This window comes from Vigna radiata, chromosome 9 (assembly GCF_000741045.1).
Source record: "Vigna radiata var. radiata cultivar VC1973A chromosome 9, Vradiata_ver6, whole genome shotgun sequence".
In the NCBI taxonomy this organism is placed as follows: Eukaryota; Viridiplantae; Streptophyta; class Magnoliopsida; order Fabales; family Fabaceae; genus Vigna; species Vigna radiata.
In genome coordinates, this window is record NC_028359.1 from 14,760,125 (window position 1) to 14,778,045 (window position 17,921).

Sequence of the window (17,921 nt, forward strand, 5' to 3'; positions counted from 1 at the left end):
ATCCAGAAGGAGAATCATAATCATAGGCACTGACAAAATAAGCATTATTCACAGAATCAAAATAGGTAGACATATAGAAAAATGAGGGAGGGGGGGAAGAAGAATGGAATTAAAATATGAAACTAAAGCTATCTAAATACAACACACATGACTTGACACACAAAACGGAACAACACACTCACAACACGTGACAAAACACAACACACACAAACACAACAAAAGACCTAAAACCGAACAATTGATCCCCGGCAACGGCGCCAAAATTTGATGGGTGTCGCAACCCATACAAATTTGATTGCATAAAAGAATACAATATAGCTAGGGAGTGACTCCTAGGTCGTCTCTCAAGGACCAAACTGTGGTTCGAGAATTAGGTCAGACACGCAGTGAGGGGTTTGTGAAAAGTTTGTGAATGCGGATGAACAAAATCACAGATGCAAACATATATCCTGACATAATTAAAGCGATTAACATTCAACTCTCAATTAAATCTACCAAAAGAAATTAAAATTTCAAAAAGTTCTAATTAAAAACCTCTTTAGCCGTGACATGTTAAGCTTCTGAGTGCTTGATTCAAAGAAAAATAAAAAAGGGAAATGGTGCAGCCCCTTTAACCGAGAGGTGCATCTGTGTTGCTTCTCTCCCTGTGTGCACCGTCGAGCCAATTGAAAGCTTTCCTAAAATTGAAAGCAACCTAAACTAAGAAAGTGGCAACTGTTGCCTTCTTTCCCAACCAAAATGCCGCACACCACTTGAATGCACTTGTAAATTAAATCAGCCACCTCTACTATCTAAAAGCAATGAAAGTAAAATAAAATTCCCATCCTGACAGCAATCACATGGTGCCTCCTTCCTTCCACAATGGAATATGCACCGTTGTGTTCCAGCCCCCTAATTAAAGTAGCGGTCCAACCCCTTCCAATCATAAAGCACCGCCTACCAATAGAAGAAGCATCCCAGCTGTGCACAATCGTCATCAAAATAGATAAAAATGCACTTATGAAATGATAAAAAAAAACGTGACAACATGTGTATAAAGCTCAAAGTGAATCAGCCCCTCCGTGAATAATTCTCTAATTGAAAGAAATAAAAAGAAACGTTACAACCAAAAATTGCCGAGAATGAAAATGACGCCTTTCCTCGAGCACTGCATGGAGTTGTTGTTGCTTCGACGTTGAGAGTTACCACTATAATGTCCTCTTCAGTAAGTGAAATTCTCTTTCTCTTTACTTAGATCCCTAAATCGCAAGTGAGATTCTCTTTCTCTTTACTCAGATCCCTTCAAGAAAATGAGCATTAATAGCTTCATTTAGATTGCCCCATATTCCTCTAATTTTTGAATGACGACGAACTCTGCTGCTTCGGTAGTGCGTTGGAAGGCTACGACGGCGTCTGGCGTGACCATGGGTGCGTGGATCTCTAGAAGAAACGCAAGAGGTAGTGTTTGATTGTGCAATGAAGAAGTGTATTATGCAAAATCTTTATGAATTGCTCTTCAGTTTGATTTTGTATGTCATAATCCCTAGCTTGCTATTCATTCGTCATTTGCTTCAGTAAGCAGGTCGATATTTTTCGGTCAGTGATTCGGTTTGTTTTTATAATATTTTGGACAAAGTACTATATATATAGAATTTTTAATGGATTATGTAGTATGAGTTTATCTGATGTTCGTGAGATAACAAACACGTGTTGCAAATATTGTCGGCTTTTGTGTGTCCCTTTTGTTTTGCTTGTGAGGAGCATGTGAGTGAGAAGGACACCCAAGCTAGATGATTTTCTATTTTGGGCACGAATAAGTCCAGCACAATTGAATATGAAAATCATCCAAACTTGAGAAGAGATTTGTTCTTTGGTAGACAATGTGAACTAACTACTGCAAAATCTTCTACTTCTAGTTCTCCACCAGTCGAGAGATATGAATACCAAGCTGAGGTACAACTGTTTTTCATATTGTATGATTTCTAATTCAATTGTATGGTTTGCCTTGAGCTTAACTTTGGAAAATATGCATCATTGAAAGGTAGTCGGCTCATGGACCTCATTAACAGTTTATACAGTAACAAAGAAGTGTTTCTTAGGGTATGCTCTTTCATACTTGTAGATTTTTTTAGTACTACTACTATTTGCATATTTATTGTCTTGAAACCTTTTTCCACAAAGGTATGAAAATTTTGACCATGTTCAAAGATTTCATCTATAGGTCTTCTTCCTATAAGCATCTCCAAAGTAAGAATCCAAAAACTATTCTGTGGTATGATGATAGTTGTTGGGTACTTGTAGGAGTTTTCTATCTTTTTTTTTTCTCTTTTGGTTCTAGCAATGAATTGTATAATATGAAAATATCTCTTCATGAGAAATTTTTATATGATAATACGTACTGAACACTGTGAAATTTTTTATATGATAATTAATTATGATTAAGAATGAAGTCGATAATGGGTGCTGTAAATTATGAATAAAAAATGCATGAAACATGAATTTTGGTCGTTTAGTGTAATGATGAGATGACCAAAATTTCAAAGTGTTTTTTCTTTGTTGTGAGGAGAAAAAATGGTATAAGGTATCATCCCAGTATAAAATTTCCACAAGTATTGTTTGATGTGATGATGTTTCCACTTTTATTCAAAGTTTTTTTTGTTTCTTTCCTGGAATTTGATATTAAGGATCATTGCATTTTATATCCAAATTTCCACATCTACAATGGGATTGCTTTAGGATTTTCCAACTTTTTCTTTTATTTACTTACATCATATTATCTAGACAAACACGAATTTATAGATAATTGTATTAACTTTTAAACATGATAGAATTAAATTTGATAGAGTTAATATAACTTAGGGATATAGATTTTACACCCAGAAAATATTAAAAAATGAAAAAAAAGTAGTGATTTGATAAATGCTTTTTCTGTTTGCAGCATCATGCAATTAGTGGGGTTAGCAAGTGCACACTTTGCCTGAGTAATCGTCAATACCCAACAGGTACTTCTTGTGGCCATTTATCTTAACAAATTCAGTGAAAGATGTGGAGCATATGTTGTTGTCAAGCAAGAGATGATGCAACCTAGTGCCAACATCAAAGATAGGTAAATTCCTTTCTATATACGCGGAGGTTATTCTGTGGGGGTTATAAATACCCTCCTCAAATTAATATTATTTAATATAATTAAAATGATTTAATTAAGTGCTGATAATTGTAGGGGTTTTCATGTTATTAGGAGGAGGTTTATGTGTTCTAGAAATTAAAATATAATTTTCAGTTTCTAACTTTCCTCCTAGACCTAAAATTTTCCAAATCCATTATCCCTCTCATCTTTCCCCCCTTTTCAAAATCGAAAGTTACGTTTCTTTTCCATAAAATTTTCCAAACCCTCACATTTTCTCTGCTTTCCCTAAACTTAAGGTTTTCGTTTTTATTCTGCAACTCAGTTCATGCTCAAGTCATCATCATTTTCAGGTCTTGTTAGGTCTTTCATTGTGCGTCGATCGTCAGTTCAACGTCTTCGTCGTTGCGCTCACCGTTGCATCGTCAGTTGCAGTCGCCATGGAGTCCTCAATTGCGGTCGCCGTCATCACTCATCATCGCTAGGGTTCACCGTCATTAAACCTAGGTTTCCTCTTCCAGGTTACAATTTTAAAACCTATTTCAAATGAGATCTCACGGCGGTTGAGAGCTAGCTTGCCTTTTTAAGTTACAATTTTAAAACACCTCATTATTTATTATCCAGAAACAACATTAACTTTTATTTCTCTACCATGCTTTACTTCTTAGTCATCTGGGATGTTGCTGATACTTGAATTTATAAAAATGGATATGGGGTCTTCATACTCTATGAGCCTCGTTAAGGTTAACGAAAGTTATCAACTTTTGATGCTACAGTCATTCTCAACTTGCATTATCATACAATCTTTAAATTGCAATTTTCTCATCTTCGTGCCTGTGGGTGAAGCACCATTACCCAAATTGTATGATCAGTATTGTTACCATTTTATGAAAATATAAATGTAGACATCATACTAACATTTAACCTGTGGTTAAATGAATGTCAAGAAGAGTTTTGCTTAGATGAACGGTTACTAAGTGAGACTAATTTTGTGAATGAAAATCTAAATTTTTTTTTGTGATTTGAGTGAAGTGGTTAATGGGATCGACCTGTTGTTTTTGTTACTCACAGGTTAGTCTGGCTGCCTATATTGAACTTTTGTGCACTTTACTCAGTTGTGGAGTCCAGGCTAATGCAAAAGTAAGATTTCTTTTTATGTTTAAAGTTTTAACAATGTTGAGTTTTTGCATCTTCTTTTGAATGAGTGGGAAAACAAGGCATACGAGTAAGGAAGAGTGTTTATTCATTGTAAAATGATTTAAAAATAAATCAGTGAAAGTATCATCAAGATACAAAAGGTATGCATAGGAAATATTATTCCCGTTATTCACTTGTTGTGTTGATTAGATATTGCAGATAATTGTAGGAAATATTATTCCTGTTACAGAACTTGCATTTTATGGATGCACCATGTCCATTAAGATATTTTATTGGGAAATTACAATTGCTAGTTAATATGTTAAATGCATGTGCAGGTTTTGCATGACTGATTACCTCTATATATTGTATTTATTATTGGAAGTTCCTTTTGTATTTTTTATGAGATTTCAATTGGGAGTTGAGGGTGAATGTCTGTTGGCTTTCAGGCTCTTCTGGTTTTGGGCACTAGTGATGGATTGCTCATAATTTGGAGTGTTGACCACAGACAGGATTCACGTGAACTTGTACCCAAGCTGAGTTTAAAAGTATAGTCCTTTTCATCATTTTAACTCCTCTTTGTCTGTTTAATAATTGGTGAAAAAATAAGTTACTTTTAGTTGTGGATTAGATTTTTACAGATATAAAATTCCAATACTGCGAAAGCTTTTGAAGGTGCTTAGATTACTCAGTAAATTAGGTCCTTCAAGTTATCATAAAACATTGTCTTCAATGCTGTGAGGAGAAAGGTCTTTTTTCAATTTGGTTAATGATGTTTTGATTAACAGGAAAAGTTATTCCAAATTTGTTTATTTTTCTAGTTGGCTTTCTTTCATTTAAAGGACATGATGAGAAAGTGGTAGTCTTAATTAAAATCTGATAATAAAGTTCAACCTGCAATCTTTAATAATAATGCAATTTGACCTTTTAGATCATTGCCTTTCTTTACCATTTTTCTTTTGTTTACAGACACTCCACCAGAACCTCCTGTAAAAAAGAAGGTCTCAAGTGGATCCCTTAATAGAGGTTAGTTGGGTTTGTTTTGACCTTCCTATTATGTATAGTTTATCATATAAATGATGTTGTCTGGAGTGTCGATCTAGTTGAGATTGCAGATAGCATAGTGATGTTATTTCCTACTTACTTTTAGTAAAAATAAATATTAAAATACCTCTTTATTAATATTACTTATTAACAAACATAGCAGGATTTTACACATACAATTGTTTTGGCTTTTACCTATAGTTTCATGCTTATTAATATTTACTTATCTGCTTAGGCTGCCATTATTTATTCTTCTTTTTCTCCACTTTTTTGCTCACTACTAATATTTCATTTAATTAAATCCCATTCATAGGTTGATGTGCCATTATTGAAGTTGGACTTGGAGGCAAAGAAGACTCAACTAATGTGGTACGCATTTGATGTATGGTATTACGGATTTATTCCATAAATATTAATGTTAACAACATTTTCTGTTTCATATATTTTCTTGAACTAATAAAGGAAAAATGTTTAAAGTAATTGCAACCAGTTGCACATGATTTATGGCTAATACATTTAAATTGACTATGAACTTTTAGAACAAAAAGCCCACTGTTTGTGGCATCACTTCTCTTGGCATGGATCATATTGAAATATTGGGTGTGTATAAGTGCATCCATAAACTCTCAAATTTCACTTATCTCATTTATTATTTTATTTTAATATTTTTCTTTTATCATTTCAGGAAGCATTTGATGTAAATGAGTCCAGGTCTTCTTTGAGTACATGAGGATTATCTCATGCTAGCAATATTTTGGGAGTTTATGATGTTTTTTTAGGATAGAATTATATTTAGTCTATTATGTATTTTTAGTGATTATGGATGAAGTTGTAATTACATTTTAGTTGAATATCGTTTTATGTTATTATCATGACATTGAGAATATAATGTTTACATTGTAATTGTCAATGGATGTTATTTTAAATCATCAATAAAATTAAGTTTGAATTATTTTTTGTATTTTACAATTTTTGTATATTTTATTAATTTTTTTATTATTTTAGCAAGCTGGTTAATTGAATAGCATATAAAAAATATAGATCTTTTTTGTAATTAAATAGTTGAAAATAAAGGAGGTTAAAAACTCCCACAGGATAACACCCAATAATAGAGGAGGTTTTTACCCTCCGCAAAAAAACCTCCGCAAATTGAATGTGATACCAGGGGGTGCGAAAAACCCCCGCTAATAGTTTGTGGCGACTCAAACTGCGGCTTTAACAAACCCCCGCAAATTATTTTGCGGAGGGTAAAAACCCCCGCAAATCGAAAAAAAAACCTCCATTAAATGACATTTTTTTGTAGTGTTTGCATATTGTCATAAATTTTTGTATGAAGAATCTCAGTTTTGCAGGTTTGGAAATGGATGATGAATCCACTATTCATCTTGTTTATCATGCTTATAATCTCATAAAACTTCATAAGTATATCATCAACCAAAGATCAAAAGCAGCATAGGGAGTCTATGAACAATGACTTGTTGGGCATATGTTGAATTTTAAAAAAGTAGTGGTGGAGGAATGAGTTTAAGGGAAGTAGTTGATAAAGTGAAGCTCTTTTACTTCACAACATAGGAAGCAAATGCAAAGTTATTGGTCTCATGTTAAACTTTTATTTGTGCTAGGGATTTTGTTTAGGTCATCAACATTAGTCTATATGTTTTTAATTGGTCTGGTAGTTTTCGACCATACTAGATTTTTTTAGTCAATTGTGCAATGTTATTTAAACATTATGTATTTATTTTTATAATTACATTGTAATTGTCAATGAATGTATGTTATTTTAAATCATCAATAAAATTAATTTTGAATTATTTGTTTGTTTTACTATTTTATACATTTTATTAATTTATTATTATTATTTTTGCAAGCTGCTGAATTGAATAGCATATATTAATCCAAAAAAATAAATACAGGTATTCTTTGTAATCAAATAGTTGAAAATAAAGGAGGTTAAAAAATCCCACAAAATAATAGTCAGTAATAGAGGAGGTTTTTACCCTCCGTAGAAAAACCTCCGCAGAAAAATTTCTGCAAATTGAATATGATACTAGAGGTCGCGAAAAACCTCTGCAAATTATTAACAAAATCTACGCTACCCTACAACACACCCCTGGATGTTTTAACTTTTTAATATTTGTTATCTATAAGTAAGGGAATATCAGGGAAAATATTAAAATGAAAAGAAATTAAAAGAGGTAAAAAGTGGTTCTTGGTGATGCAAATTGAATATTGTCACGCTAACACTAGCAGCATGCAGTTTGCAGAGAAGATAGCGAGTGTTTTCTATATATATAACTATCTCTTTTTTTTTCCATTTTTTTCTTCTGGAAACCCTTCATACAGCTCATTACTAAAACCACTCATTATTAATTATCAAATTAATATTATCTCCAACCGTTTTACTTCTTATACATACTGCTAGTGACATGATACATCTAAAGTATTTATGTCATTATCTATTTTATAGTTTATTTGTTTATTTGTTTTTTTTTTTTTTAATTTTTTATAGTGCTCTGTAACACTTCATAAAGAACATGTAACTACTGTACCAGTCGTTTTCCCTTTCCTCCATTTATTTAATTACATCACCCTCGTACTCATAAATTCCTACCACATTTTCATTAATTAATGTCATTTTTACTGTATGGTATGAGAAATAAGGGACTACCATGTCTGATGATTGCATAACTGTTGTCGAATTTATTCAAGGGTCAAATTTAATAAGTCATCGTTTCAAGAAAACAATAGCTGAGTCGAGATTGTCAGACTGAGAAATGTACGCACAATTTAAAATGTTTAGAGGGGGAAAAAGTTAAGTTGCCATAGATGACAACATATATATTAATTGTGGCAGTAAAGTCTTAGATTACGAAAGTTAGATTTATGTGCCAAAATTGTAATTGTTGGCTATAACGGAAAAATTACGATTGAGTGTGAACATGATGGCCCACAATGTATATATGCCTCAAGCTTGCAACAAAAGAGGGTGGGTCGAAGGAAGAGGAGGTGGTTCCATTTGATTTGAAGAAAGCATGTTCCATTTGGTTATTGGGGTCTGAATCTCTTCAGTTATACCAATGCAGCAAAACTGCCAACCAAGTCAACAGGTAGAAAAATAGAGACAAGAAAAAGAAAAAGAAAAAGAAAAGCAATAGGTAGCATCACCACCCCATGTAAAGCAAGCTTAGCAGCATCTAAAGCCAAAACATAATTTTTGTTACGTCTACTAGAGAGATAATGTCATATAGCTGGTAAAATCAACTGCATAAAATATCTCAAATGCTTTTCCTTTTATTCATATATTTCAGGGGCATTGCATTCAAATTCTAGTTCTAGTCTCGTACAATACCAAATTTTCCTTCACTCTCGTTTCAGGGTTAGGGGATTTTCCTTCACTCTCGTTTCATTCTAAAGCAATATTCATTAGTGGAGAAACTTTTTTTCCATGTGAACATGAAGGTTTTCAAAATGGGTAATGATACTTTGACACCACTATTTTGACAAATTTTTGACACCATCCACATGTCATGCTCTGATTGGTCCAGTTGGAAAAGATTAAAAAAAATTAAATGACATGGAAATGCAAAGGATTTGGGGTTGTAGGGTTTTAAGTTCGCGGGTTTCATTTTGGGGATTTCAAAAATTGGAAATTTCATTTCCAAGAGAGAAGACACGAGAGAGAATGTTCTCTTACCTACAATCGTTGTCGTTCACTGGAGTTGTGTATGTCGCCGTTCCTTGGAGTTGTCTCCGCTACCATTCGGGCCGAACGTTTCGAAGGATTGTTCCTTTCGCTATTTCAAATCATTGTTCAACACCAAAACCACCATTGATGTGAGTTTTGAAGTTTCCTGTCGTTCGTTTCGCTGCAAGCGCCGTTTGGAATCACCGTCGTAGGCGAAAACCACCATTGAAGACAAAAAAACATCGTAGGCGAAAAAACACCATTAAAAATCAATGTCATTTTAACATATGACCCTTATGTGAAGAAACTTTGCCTGAACTCCTCACTTATTTGGTCTTTGCTCTCAATGTTGTTTCTGCACAATGAGTTTTACAAGTAATTGTTCCATGGTCATGGAGTTCGATATAAATGTGATAATCAATGTATGAACATCACTTTTATGTCTAATAAATCTTAAAAAAAAATTGGCTCACTTAAAAATCAATGTAATTTTCACAGTTGACCTCTGTGTGCAAAATCTTTGCCTGAACTCCCCACTTATTTGGCCTTTGCTCCCCAGTGTTGATTTTGCACAATGAGTTTTACAAAGAATGGTTCCTTGGCCATGGTGTTCGATATAAATGTGATAATCAATGCCTGGAAATCCTTTGTATGTTCAATAAGTCTTAAAAAATTTTGGTTCACTTAAAAATCAATGTCATTTTCACAGTTGACCCCTGTGTGCAGAAACTTTGCCCGAACTCCCCACTTATTCTTCCTTTGCTCCCAGTGATGTTTCTGTATAATGAGTTTTACAAAGAATGGGTCCTTGGCCATGAAGTTCGATATAAATGTGATAATCAATGTCTGAACGTCACATGTATGCCTAATAAATCTTAAAAAAAAATGGTTCACTTAAAAATCAATGTTATCTTCACAGTTGATCTCCATGTGCAAAAACTTTGCATGAACTTCCCACTTATTTGGCCTTTGCTCCCAGTGTTGTTTCTGCACAATGAGTTTTACAAAAAATGTTTCCTTGGGATGAAGTTCGATATAAATGTCATAATCAATGCCTGAACATCAACACAAACGATGGTTTTTTGTCTTTAATTGTGGTTTTCGCCTACAACGGTGATTCCGAACGGCGCTTGCAGCGAAACAAACGACACGAAGCTTCAAAACTCACGTCAATGGTGGTTTCAACATTGAATAGTGATTTGAAATAGCGAAAGAAACAGTGCTTCGAAACGGCAAAACGTTAGGCCCCGAACGACAGCGGAGACAACTACGATGAACAATGACATACACAGCTCTGGTGAATGGCGACGGTTGTGGGTGGGAGAACATTCTCTCTTGTGTCTTTTCTATAGGAAATGTAATTTCCAATTTTTAAAATCCTCAAAATGAAACCATGAACTTAAAATCCTACAACTCCAAATCTTTTGCATTTCCATGTCATTTAATTTCTTTTAATCTTTTCCAATTGGACCAATCAGAGCATGACATGTGGATAGTGTCAAAAATTTGTCAAATAATGATGTCAAAGTATCATTACCCTTTCAAAATACAAAAAGAGGGTGCATTTACATTGGTTACAATATCATAATTGGGTAATGATAGTTTGACACCCAGAATGTGTGACAAATTTTTGACACCGCCACGTGTCATATTCTGGGTGGTCCACGTGCTTTAAAAAATAAAATGACAGAATGACGTGGATTCATGGTAGAGTTCAAAATAAGTGGCATATTCAAAGATACCCTCTTGGTGCTAAAAGTTAGCCTAAACTATCCAGTTATTTGTACATTGCTACCACTTTCCTTTCTGCACCATCACTTTAAAGAAAAATGTTTCCTTTGGAATATACTTCGATATAAATGTGTTTTAAATGATAATTAATGAACTTTATTCAATAAAATTGGTTAAAAATAGACTGTGGAGTTCAAAACAAGTGACATATTCAAAGATGTCCTCCTCGTGTTAAAAATTAGTCTAAACTATCCACTTATTTGTACATTGATCCCAGGTATGTTACTACACATTGAATACACGTCATTCTGTCATTTTTTTTAAAACACGTAAACCACCCAGAATGTGACACATGGCAATATAAAATATTTGTCACATTCTGGATGTCAAAGTATCATTACCAATCATAATTACCATATTTTTATGAGACTGTGGACCACGCTACATTTATACAGAGAATAGGTCATCAGAAATATATGGCGGAGGACAGTCAGTTGCTAGCAAATCGATTCGTTGTTCATCACTCCAACATTCATATTCATCATGGACTTCTTCACTTCTTCTTCACTTCTTCACACCTTCTGTCTTTGGGTTTCAGAAATAAGACTTGATTATTCACTACGAATTCTTCCACAAAAATTCTGGAAAAGGTAATTGCGTAATACGCCATTTTTATGTCATTTTCAGATGATTCTAACACAGTGCCAAACTGGTCTCTTGTTAAATTTTGAATTTGAAGCAGCGAAAAGGAGAACGCGGAAACTTTAACACCACTTTCCAAATCAAGTTTCTTTTCCTGTCTTTACAAGCAAATTGGACCATGGTTAATCATTAATCAATATTCTTTAACACTTCAATATTTACCAAAACTATTCTAAAATTACCTCAAAACAATCTCAAATAATCACTCATATTGGTTTCTTCTTATTTTCACATACACTTTTTAATTTTAAATCTCAATTAATAGATCTCAAATTAATTGTTTTTTATTTCCAAAAGTATGTTGCAATTTTTTAATATATAATTTTCTATTCATTTTTTCTCAAGTATTTACTAAGTATAACCTACTATTATCGATGAACTTATTAAGAGTTAAAAAAAAAAGTATAAAATCTTTAGTTAATTAAGCAAAAAGACTAACTGATGAGTTAAATAAATACCTTACCTGCTATAGTTTTTATTTTGGGATGGTTTGAACTTTAATCAAACATATTTAATGTCCATTAAATGTCTTCCGTAAAAATACATTTTCTTTTCCATTTTTAGTTATAACTTTTTATTATTATAAATATTTGTTTAACTTTGTGAATTATCATAGAACTAGAGGATTTCCAATTTTTCTATCAGTAAAAAGGAAACATACACTCTCAAAGAACTTTGACCTAAACATAGTTAACACGCAGTAATTAAAAATTGCGATCTTTTACTAAGATTCTTTGTTTAGTTTTTAACTTAGCATTGTCCTTTTATAATAATACTTTGACAGTAATTGTAAGAGTAACTAATATTAAAAAAAAACAATATACAAGGGAGGTTTTTCTTGTAAAAAAATAAATTATCTTTGTAGTGCGGTTTTTAATTATTTCGATTACTAATTAAATTGCTGAGTCTATAAAATAGTAGAAATCATAAAAAGACATATAATTACAGTTTTAATTTGTTTATTAATAAAACGAAGAAAGTTAATTTGAATTGAGAAAAGCGTAGTAGATTTATTGAGAATTTATGATGTAATATACGAAAAAGTGAGCAGAAAATCAAGTCCTTTCTCACTTCATCTTTCGACACGTGGCACTGTTGTGATATCGAATAAGCATCTTTCTCTTGGTTTCATTGGCCAATCATGATCCAGACAGCTCTCAAAATCATGCACGTAAACATCAGCTTTAAAGAGAACTTTAGATCAAGTTTTAATTTATCAATGATAATGCTATGCGGGTCATGCACATACAGAAAATGGCTTAAATGGTATCAGAATTTCCGTGGGGTGGTGGATTGCTCAAGACCCAAACACCACCAAAGCGGTTTGTTGGGGGATCCTTGGAAATGCAAGACAATGCCTTCACATGGGCAAAGTAAGACCATTTAAGGGATAGTGCCCACCATGTAAAATTAGAAAAACCACTTTATCTCAGTAAATGTCATTAAGTATGAAATTAAGGTAATTGTGGACATGCATGCACATGCTCACAGAACGGAAAACCTCAGTGCGTCAAGAGATGGATATCTAGAATGAGGTGATTCATACATACATGTGATAGAGATTTTATATACTCGGAATTTGGTGAGTGGATGTGAGAAAGAGAAGTTGAGAGAGTTAGAGAGAGAGAGAGAGACAGAGAGAGCGAGATATGGGAAGGGGAAGAGTGGAGTTGAAGAGAATTGAGAACAAGATCAACCGGCAAGTGACCTTTGCAAAACGAAGAAACGGGCTTTTGAAGAAAGCTTATGAGCTTTCCGTTCTTTGTTGATGCCGAGCTTGCTCTCATCATCTTCTCCACTAGAGGAAAGTTGTACGACTTCTGCAGCACTTCAAGGTACCTCTTCCTTTGATTTTTGCTGTTTCCAGTGATTCAAGAACACCAGCTACCCTTTGCCACCGTCTGAATTCTACTTTTACCAAAACAGCATCAATATTAAAAAGTGTGTTAACCTACTTAAAGTCCATTCACGTTTTCACTTTCTCCTAAACTCTTCAAACTCTTTTCAGTTTCCAACCTGGCCACCGCATCTTCTTCATCACGACTGCACCTTTCCCAAACAGTTGCCGCCGCCCAGATCTTCACGACATTATTTTCTTTTGACGGGTGAAAACCACAATCTCCTCCTTGCGTTCACAATTTCCCATTTTTCCCTCGCAAGAAAGTGAGACATCACCGACGACTTGGACAACGTGTTCGACGACGAGGAGGACGATGCGTGGAAGGAATGGGGCAAGGAACCTGAACCCTCTTTTCTCCCCTCCGATATTTCCAAGATGGATCCCTCGTAGATTCAGGATGAGATGAAGAAGCGCCATGCCGACCCGTCATCGGATTCGACAAGCTCCAGTTTGGGGTTCGCCGGACTTCGGTGTTGTTGGTGGTGAGGAAAAATGGTTTTCTGATGAGAAGTGGATGCCACCAAGTGGTGTTCAAGTGGGGACAGTGTATGGTAAGTTAGGGGACCCCACAACTCCTGGTTGGGCAAGTAGTGGTGGAGATTGTGAGAGGTTGAGCAAGGAGGAGGTGAAGAAGAGAGGTGAAGTTCCTCTGATACGTTCATTGCCTGTGTCAGCTGTTGATGGGGAGAAGATAATGATGTCACTTGGTGGACCTGTTGCAGAGGATGATTGGAAGAGAAGCAAGGATGCTCCTGATTACAAGCTTGGACCAGGACCAGGAATTCTCAACCTTAGTTACATGGTATAGTAATATGTTTTTGTCTAATTGTCTGAACTTTTTACTTGGTGAACCGGGAAAGTTAGGGATTAATGGGACTGATTTCTCTTGAGAGATAGATAATCTTTCATGCAAGTAATTCATTCTTTCTTTTCTTCTTTTAAATTACTTTTTTACCAATTATGGGCTTGCAAAAATGTCATATGCAAAAGACTAAGATTTGTGGTGAAATTTTGGATGTTGGTTTTCAGGGGCAGGATGTTATAGCCACAATTCAAAATGTTATTAGTGCGATTGAAGGGGCATAAGAGCCTGATAGGTATGTCATCACTTTTCATTTAGTAGGACAAGATATGAGATATGTTATGAAAACACACATTTGGTTTAGTCACTTTTCATTAACTGATTGTTTGAGAGTGGTGAGGCAAACACTATCCGTTTCACTGTCCTTTGAGCAAAGAACCAATATGCTTTTGATTCTTCCACCAACACTAGCTATGTCAGCCTTAACTACTGTCATTCTCACCAAAATTGTAATTAAATAACATTATAAAAATAATTAACTTTGTAATATATATATATACCTTTTTTATTTCAATAAAATGCCATTGGAATCAATAGAGTTTTCAAAGTAATAGATAAATGATTTAAAATATAATTCTATTGACGTACGTATCTTTCTTTGTTAATTCTTGAACGTGATATGTATTTAAAAGTCATTACAAACTTAACAGGTGTTCATAGTTCTCATTTGCATTAAACGTTGGTGATTTTTATGAGAGGAAACTGAACCTATAGGACTTTGTTCATTCCTTAAGGGATACTGCTTTGAATTAATTTAATATAAAGGTAAAGGATAGTGCTTTGAATTGGTCTCATTTTCTTTTCATTTCTATTTTGACAAGGACCATTGAAAAGATTGGAGCTTTGAAAATATTCTACGTATCCAAATGAAACTTAAAATATGCATAATAATTCATTGTACATATCATGCTTTTGGCACCATGTAATAGTTAGCTGAAACAAATTTTATTTTAAATTATTCATCGACTACTTTTACTATTAAATGATGACTTTTCTCACACTTTTAAAATTTACGTATACGTTCATTTGAAATGCTTTTGATATGATTTATTTTTTATTTTATTTCAAATTTTAATTTATAATTATTTAGTTATTTTTTACGAAGGAAGAAGTCCTGTGGCTGTTGGACATGCTTGACTGGAAGTAAAAGAGAGATGTCCCATTGTTACAACAAAATTATTGGACATTGTGATCTGATGTTAACTTATTAGTTTATATGGGGGTGCATTGCAAAGTTATGTTAATGTCTTGAGTGTTTGGACTATGTAAATACTCCGCAATCTTTTGTTATCAATAAATGTGTTTATTAAGCTCCTACTCTAACACGTGATGATGATCTTTTTGTCAGCACAACCTAGATTGGGTTACCTTTGTGGCGGAGTGAAGAACACTTTCTGTACTGGTTTGGAGAAGTGTTGTCTTCTATAGTAAGTTGCACCATTATCTCTATCTTTTATGCTTGTTTTAAAATGCTACATTTCTATTCTATGATACTTAATGTGATTCATGGAGAGGTATAACTAACTATTCATGGAGAAACTTTTTGATTTGAGGAAGAAAAATAAAATATTTGACATATCTTAACACTCAGTGTGTAGATAATGATAATGCTAACACAATACCTAATTTCTTTTACAAAAGGGGATAGCTCACAAAAGCCTCGAGTCCCACATGTCAGGGACTGATATAGGAATTTAATAAGAAGCCACATAAGTGGCAACCAGTAACTTAATTACATTTTGTAATTTTGTTAGAAGGTTATAGCATTTGTTATGCTTTTTAGTTTTTCAAATAATAAATACTTAATTCAGAGGAAGGGGGAAAAACGATTCTTATCGCAGCAAAAACAATCTTCTTCTCAAAATTCTTTGGCATCATTTCAGATTCTCCTTTGAATCTCTAAGATTTTAAGTTCTTCGAATATTTCTATATTCCTAGAACTTACTTTATCAGGGACCAACTTCTGTCAGTGGAAGGGCGTCAGCTTCACAACCAACCGCGTCACCTCAATCAACATCACTTCACAATTGCTCAACGAAGCGCTACCTCCGGATCTCAACTCCCTATCCCAAATCACCTCGCTTTCTCTCCAAGGCAACACATTCTCCAGCGCATTGCCTTCCCTTGCCAACCTCTCCACGCTAGAAATTGTGTTCCTCGGGGGCAACAACTTCACCTCCATTCTCGACGGTTGCTTCTAATGTCTCACTAGCTTACAGAGCCTCAACATGGCAAACAACTTCAAGCTCACTCCATGGGCGATTCCTGCCGAGTTGACTCAGTCCTCCAACCTTGTCAAATTCGATATTGGAAGCACAAACCTCAATGGTACCTTGCCTAAACTATTTGACTCCCTTGTGAGTTTGCAGGAGCTTTGTCTCTCTTACAACAACCTCATTGGGAGTTTTCCAAAGACCTTCGCGGTATCCGGGATTCAGAATTTGTGGCTCGACAATTAGAAACATGAGGTATCTAATATTCAGAGATATTGGCCGAATATTCTGAAACACGAGTTCGGGCTATCGAGTACCATTAAGGTGCTTGCTCCCATGACCCATTTGTCTCAAGTGTGGCTTCAGACCAACTTTTTCATGGGTCCCATTCCGGATTTTTCAAATTGCATCACTTTGTTCAATCTGCAGCTGAATGACAACGAGTTAACCAGTAAGGTTCCATCTTCTTTCATATCTTTTTTCTAGTTTGCAGAACGTCTCTTTAGATGACAATTTTCTTCAAGGTCTCGTTCCTTCATTTGGAATGGGTGTGAAGGTCACTTTTGATTCAAATAGTTTTTGTAGGAATGACTCTGGACCCTGTAATTCTCACGTCACCACTTTGCTTGATATTGCTAAACATTTTGGCTATCCCTTTTAGTTTGCGAGTTCTTGGTTTTGTAATGATCCTTGTGAGGATTGGAATTTCATTGTGTGTTCTAAGGGGAAGATTGTTACTGTGAATTTGGCCTGTGAGAATTTGACGGGAACGATTTCACTTACATTTGCCAATTTACCAAATTTGATAAACATGTATCTCAATGAAAATCATTTGAGGGATGAATACTAGGAGGCTTGACTAATTTGGCTCAGTTTGAGGTTCTAGACGTATTTAAGAACAATTTATTTGGTGATTTTCCACAGTTCCCAACCAATGCGATGTTAAACACTGATTTTAATATTTTTCTTCATATATTAAAGGTGATGGTGGTAGTGGAACTACTTCATTAAGCGGTTCTAGTGATGAACCAATGAGAAGTCCAAATACAACATCAAGTGGTTTTTCACTCTCTCCTGCTTTGATTGCAGGTATTGTGGTTATTGTTGTGTTTTTTGTCACGGTGGTTGTGCTTGTCTTTTGCGTGTGTCGTACCAAAAACTGACATTGGACATTGAGAAAGGTTAAGAATCTAGAAAACAAAATAAAAAGTTGTTGTGAAGATCATGGAATGTGGTTCGTAGAGAGGAAGTAAGGGAATGAATTGGAAGCAAAAATTGCAGAGTAATGTGAGGCACGAGTGCCTCACTTTACTCAGAACAACAATTTATGCTTCCAATTCATTCATTCCCTNACTTGCCATTCTACAAGAACCAAATTTCACTTAACCTTTCCCAATGTCCAAAGCCAGTTTTTGTCATGGCACCTGCAAAAGGCAAGCACAACCACCGCGACAAAAAAGACACCAATAAACACAATACCTGTCGTCCAAGCAGGAGAGAGTGAAAAACGACCATATGTTGCATTTGGACTTTCGATTGGTGCA

General features: G+C 34.5%; 1 protein-coding gene across 2 annotated transcripts in view; it reads left to right on the forward strand.

Annotated features, from left to right (window-relative positions):
- Nucleotides 1-12,937: 12,937 nt before the first annotated feature.
- The window catches only part of LOC111242568 (probable glutamate carboxypeptidase LAMP1), a 15,841-nt gene continuing 10,857 nt past the window's right edge, over nucleotides 12,938-17,921 (forward strand). The window contains exons 1-4 of one of the 2 annotated variants that reach the window (XR_002669759.1): nucleotides 12,938-13,237; nucleotides 13,411-14,104; nucleotides 14,332-14,399; nucleotides 15,513-15,591. Coding sequence is in view for 1 of the 2 variants with exons in the window: in XM_022786443.1 (XP_022642164.1) it covers nucleotides 13,718-14,104; nucleotides 14,332-14,388 (444 nt within the window). In the remaining variant the exon portion in view is untranslated. Of the gene's footprint in view, nucleotides 13,238-13,410; nucleotides 14,105-14,331; nucleotides 14,400-15,512; nucleotides 17,916-17,921 lie in introns of those variants that run through there. The other variant, XM_022786443.1, reaches the window with a different exon arrangement.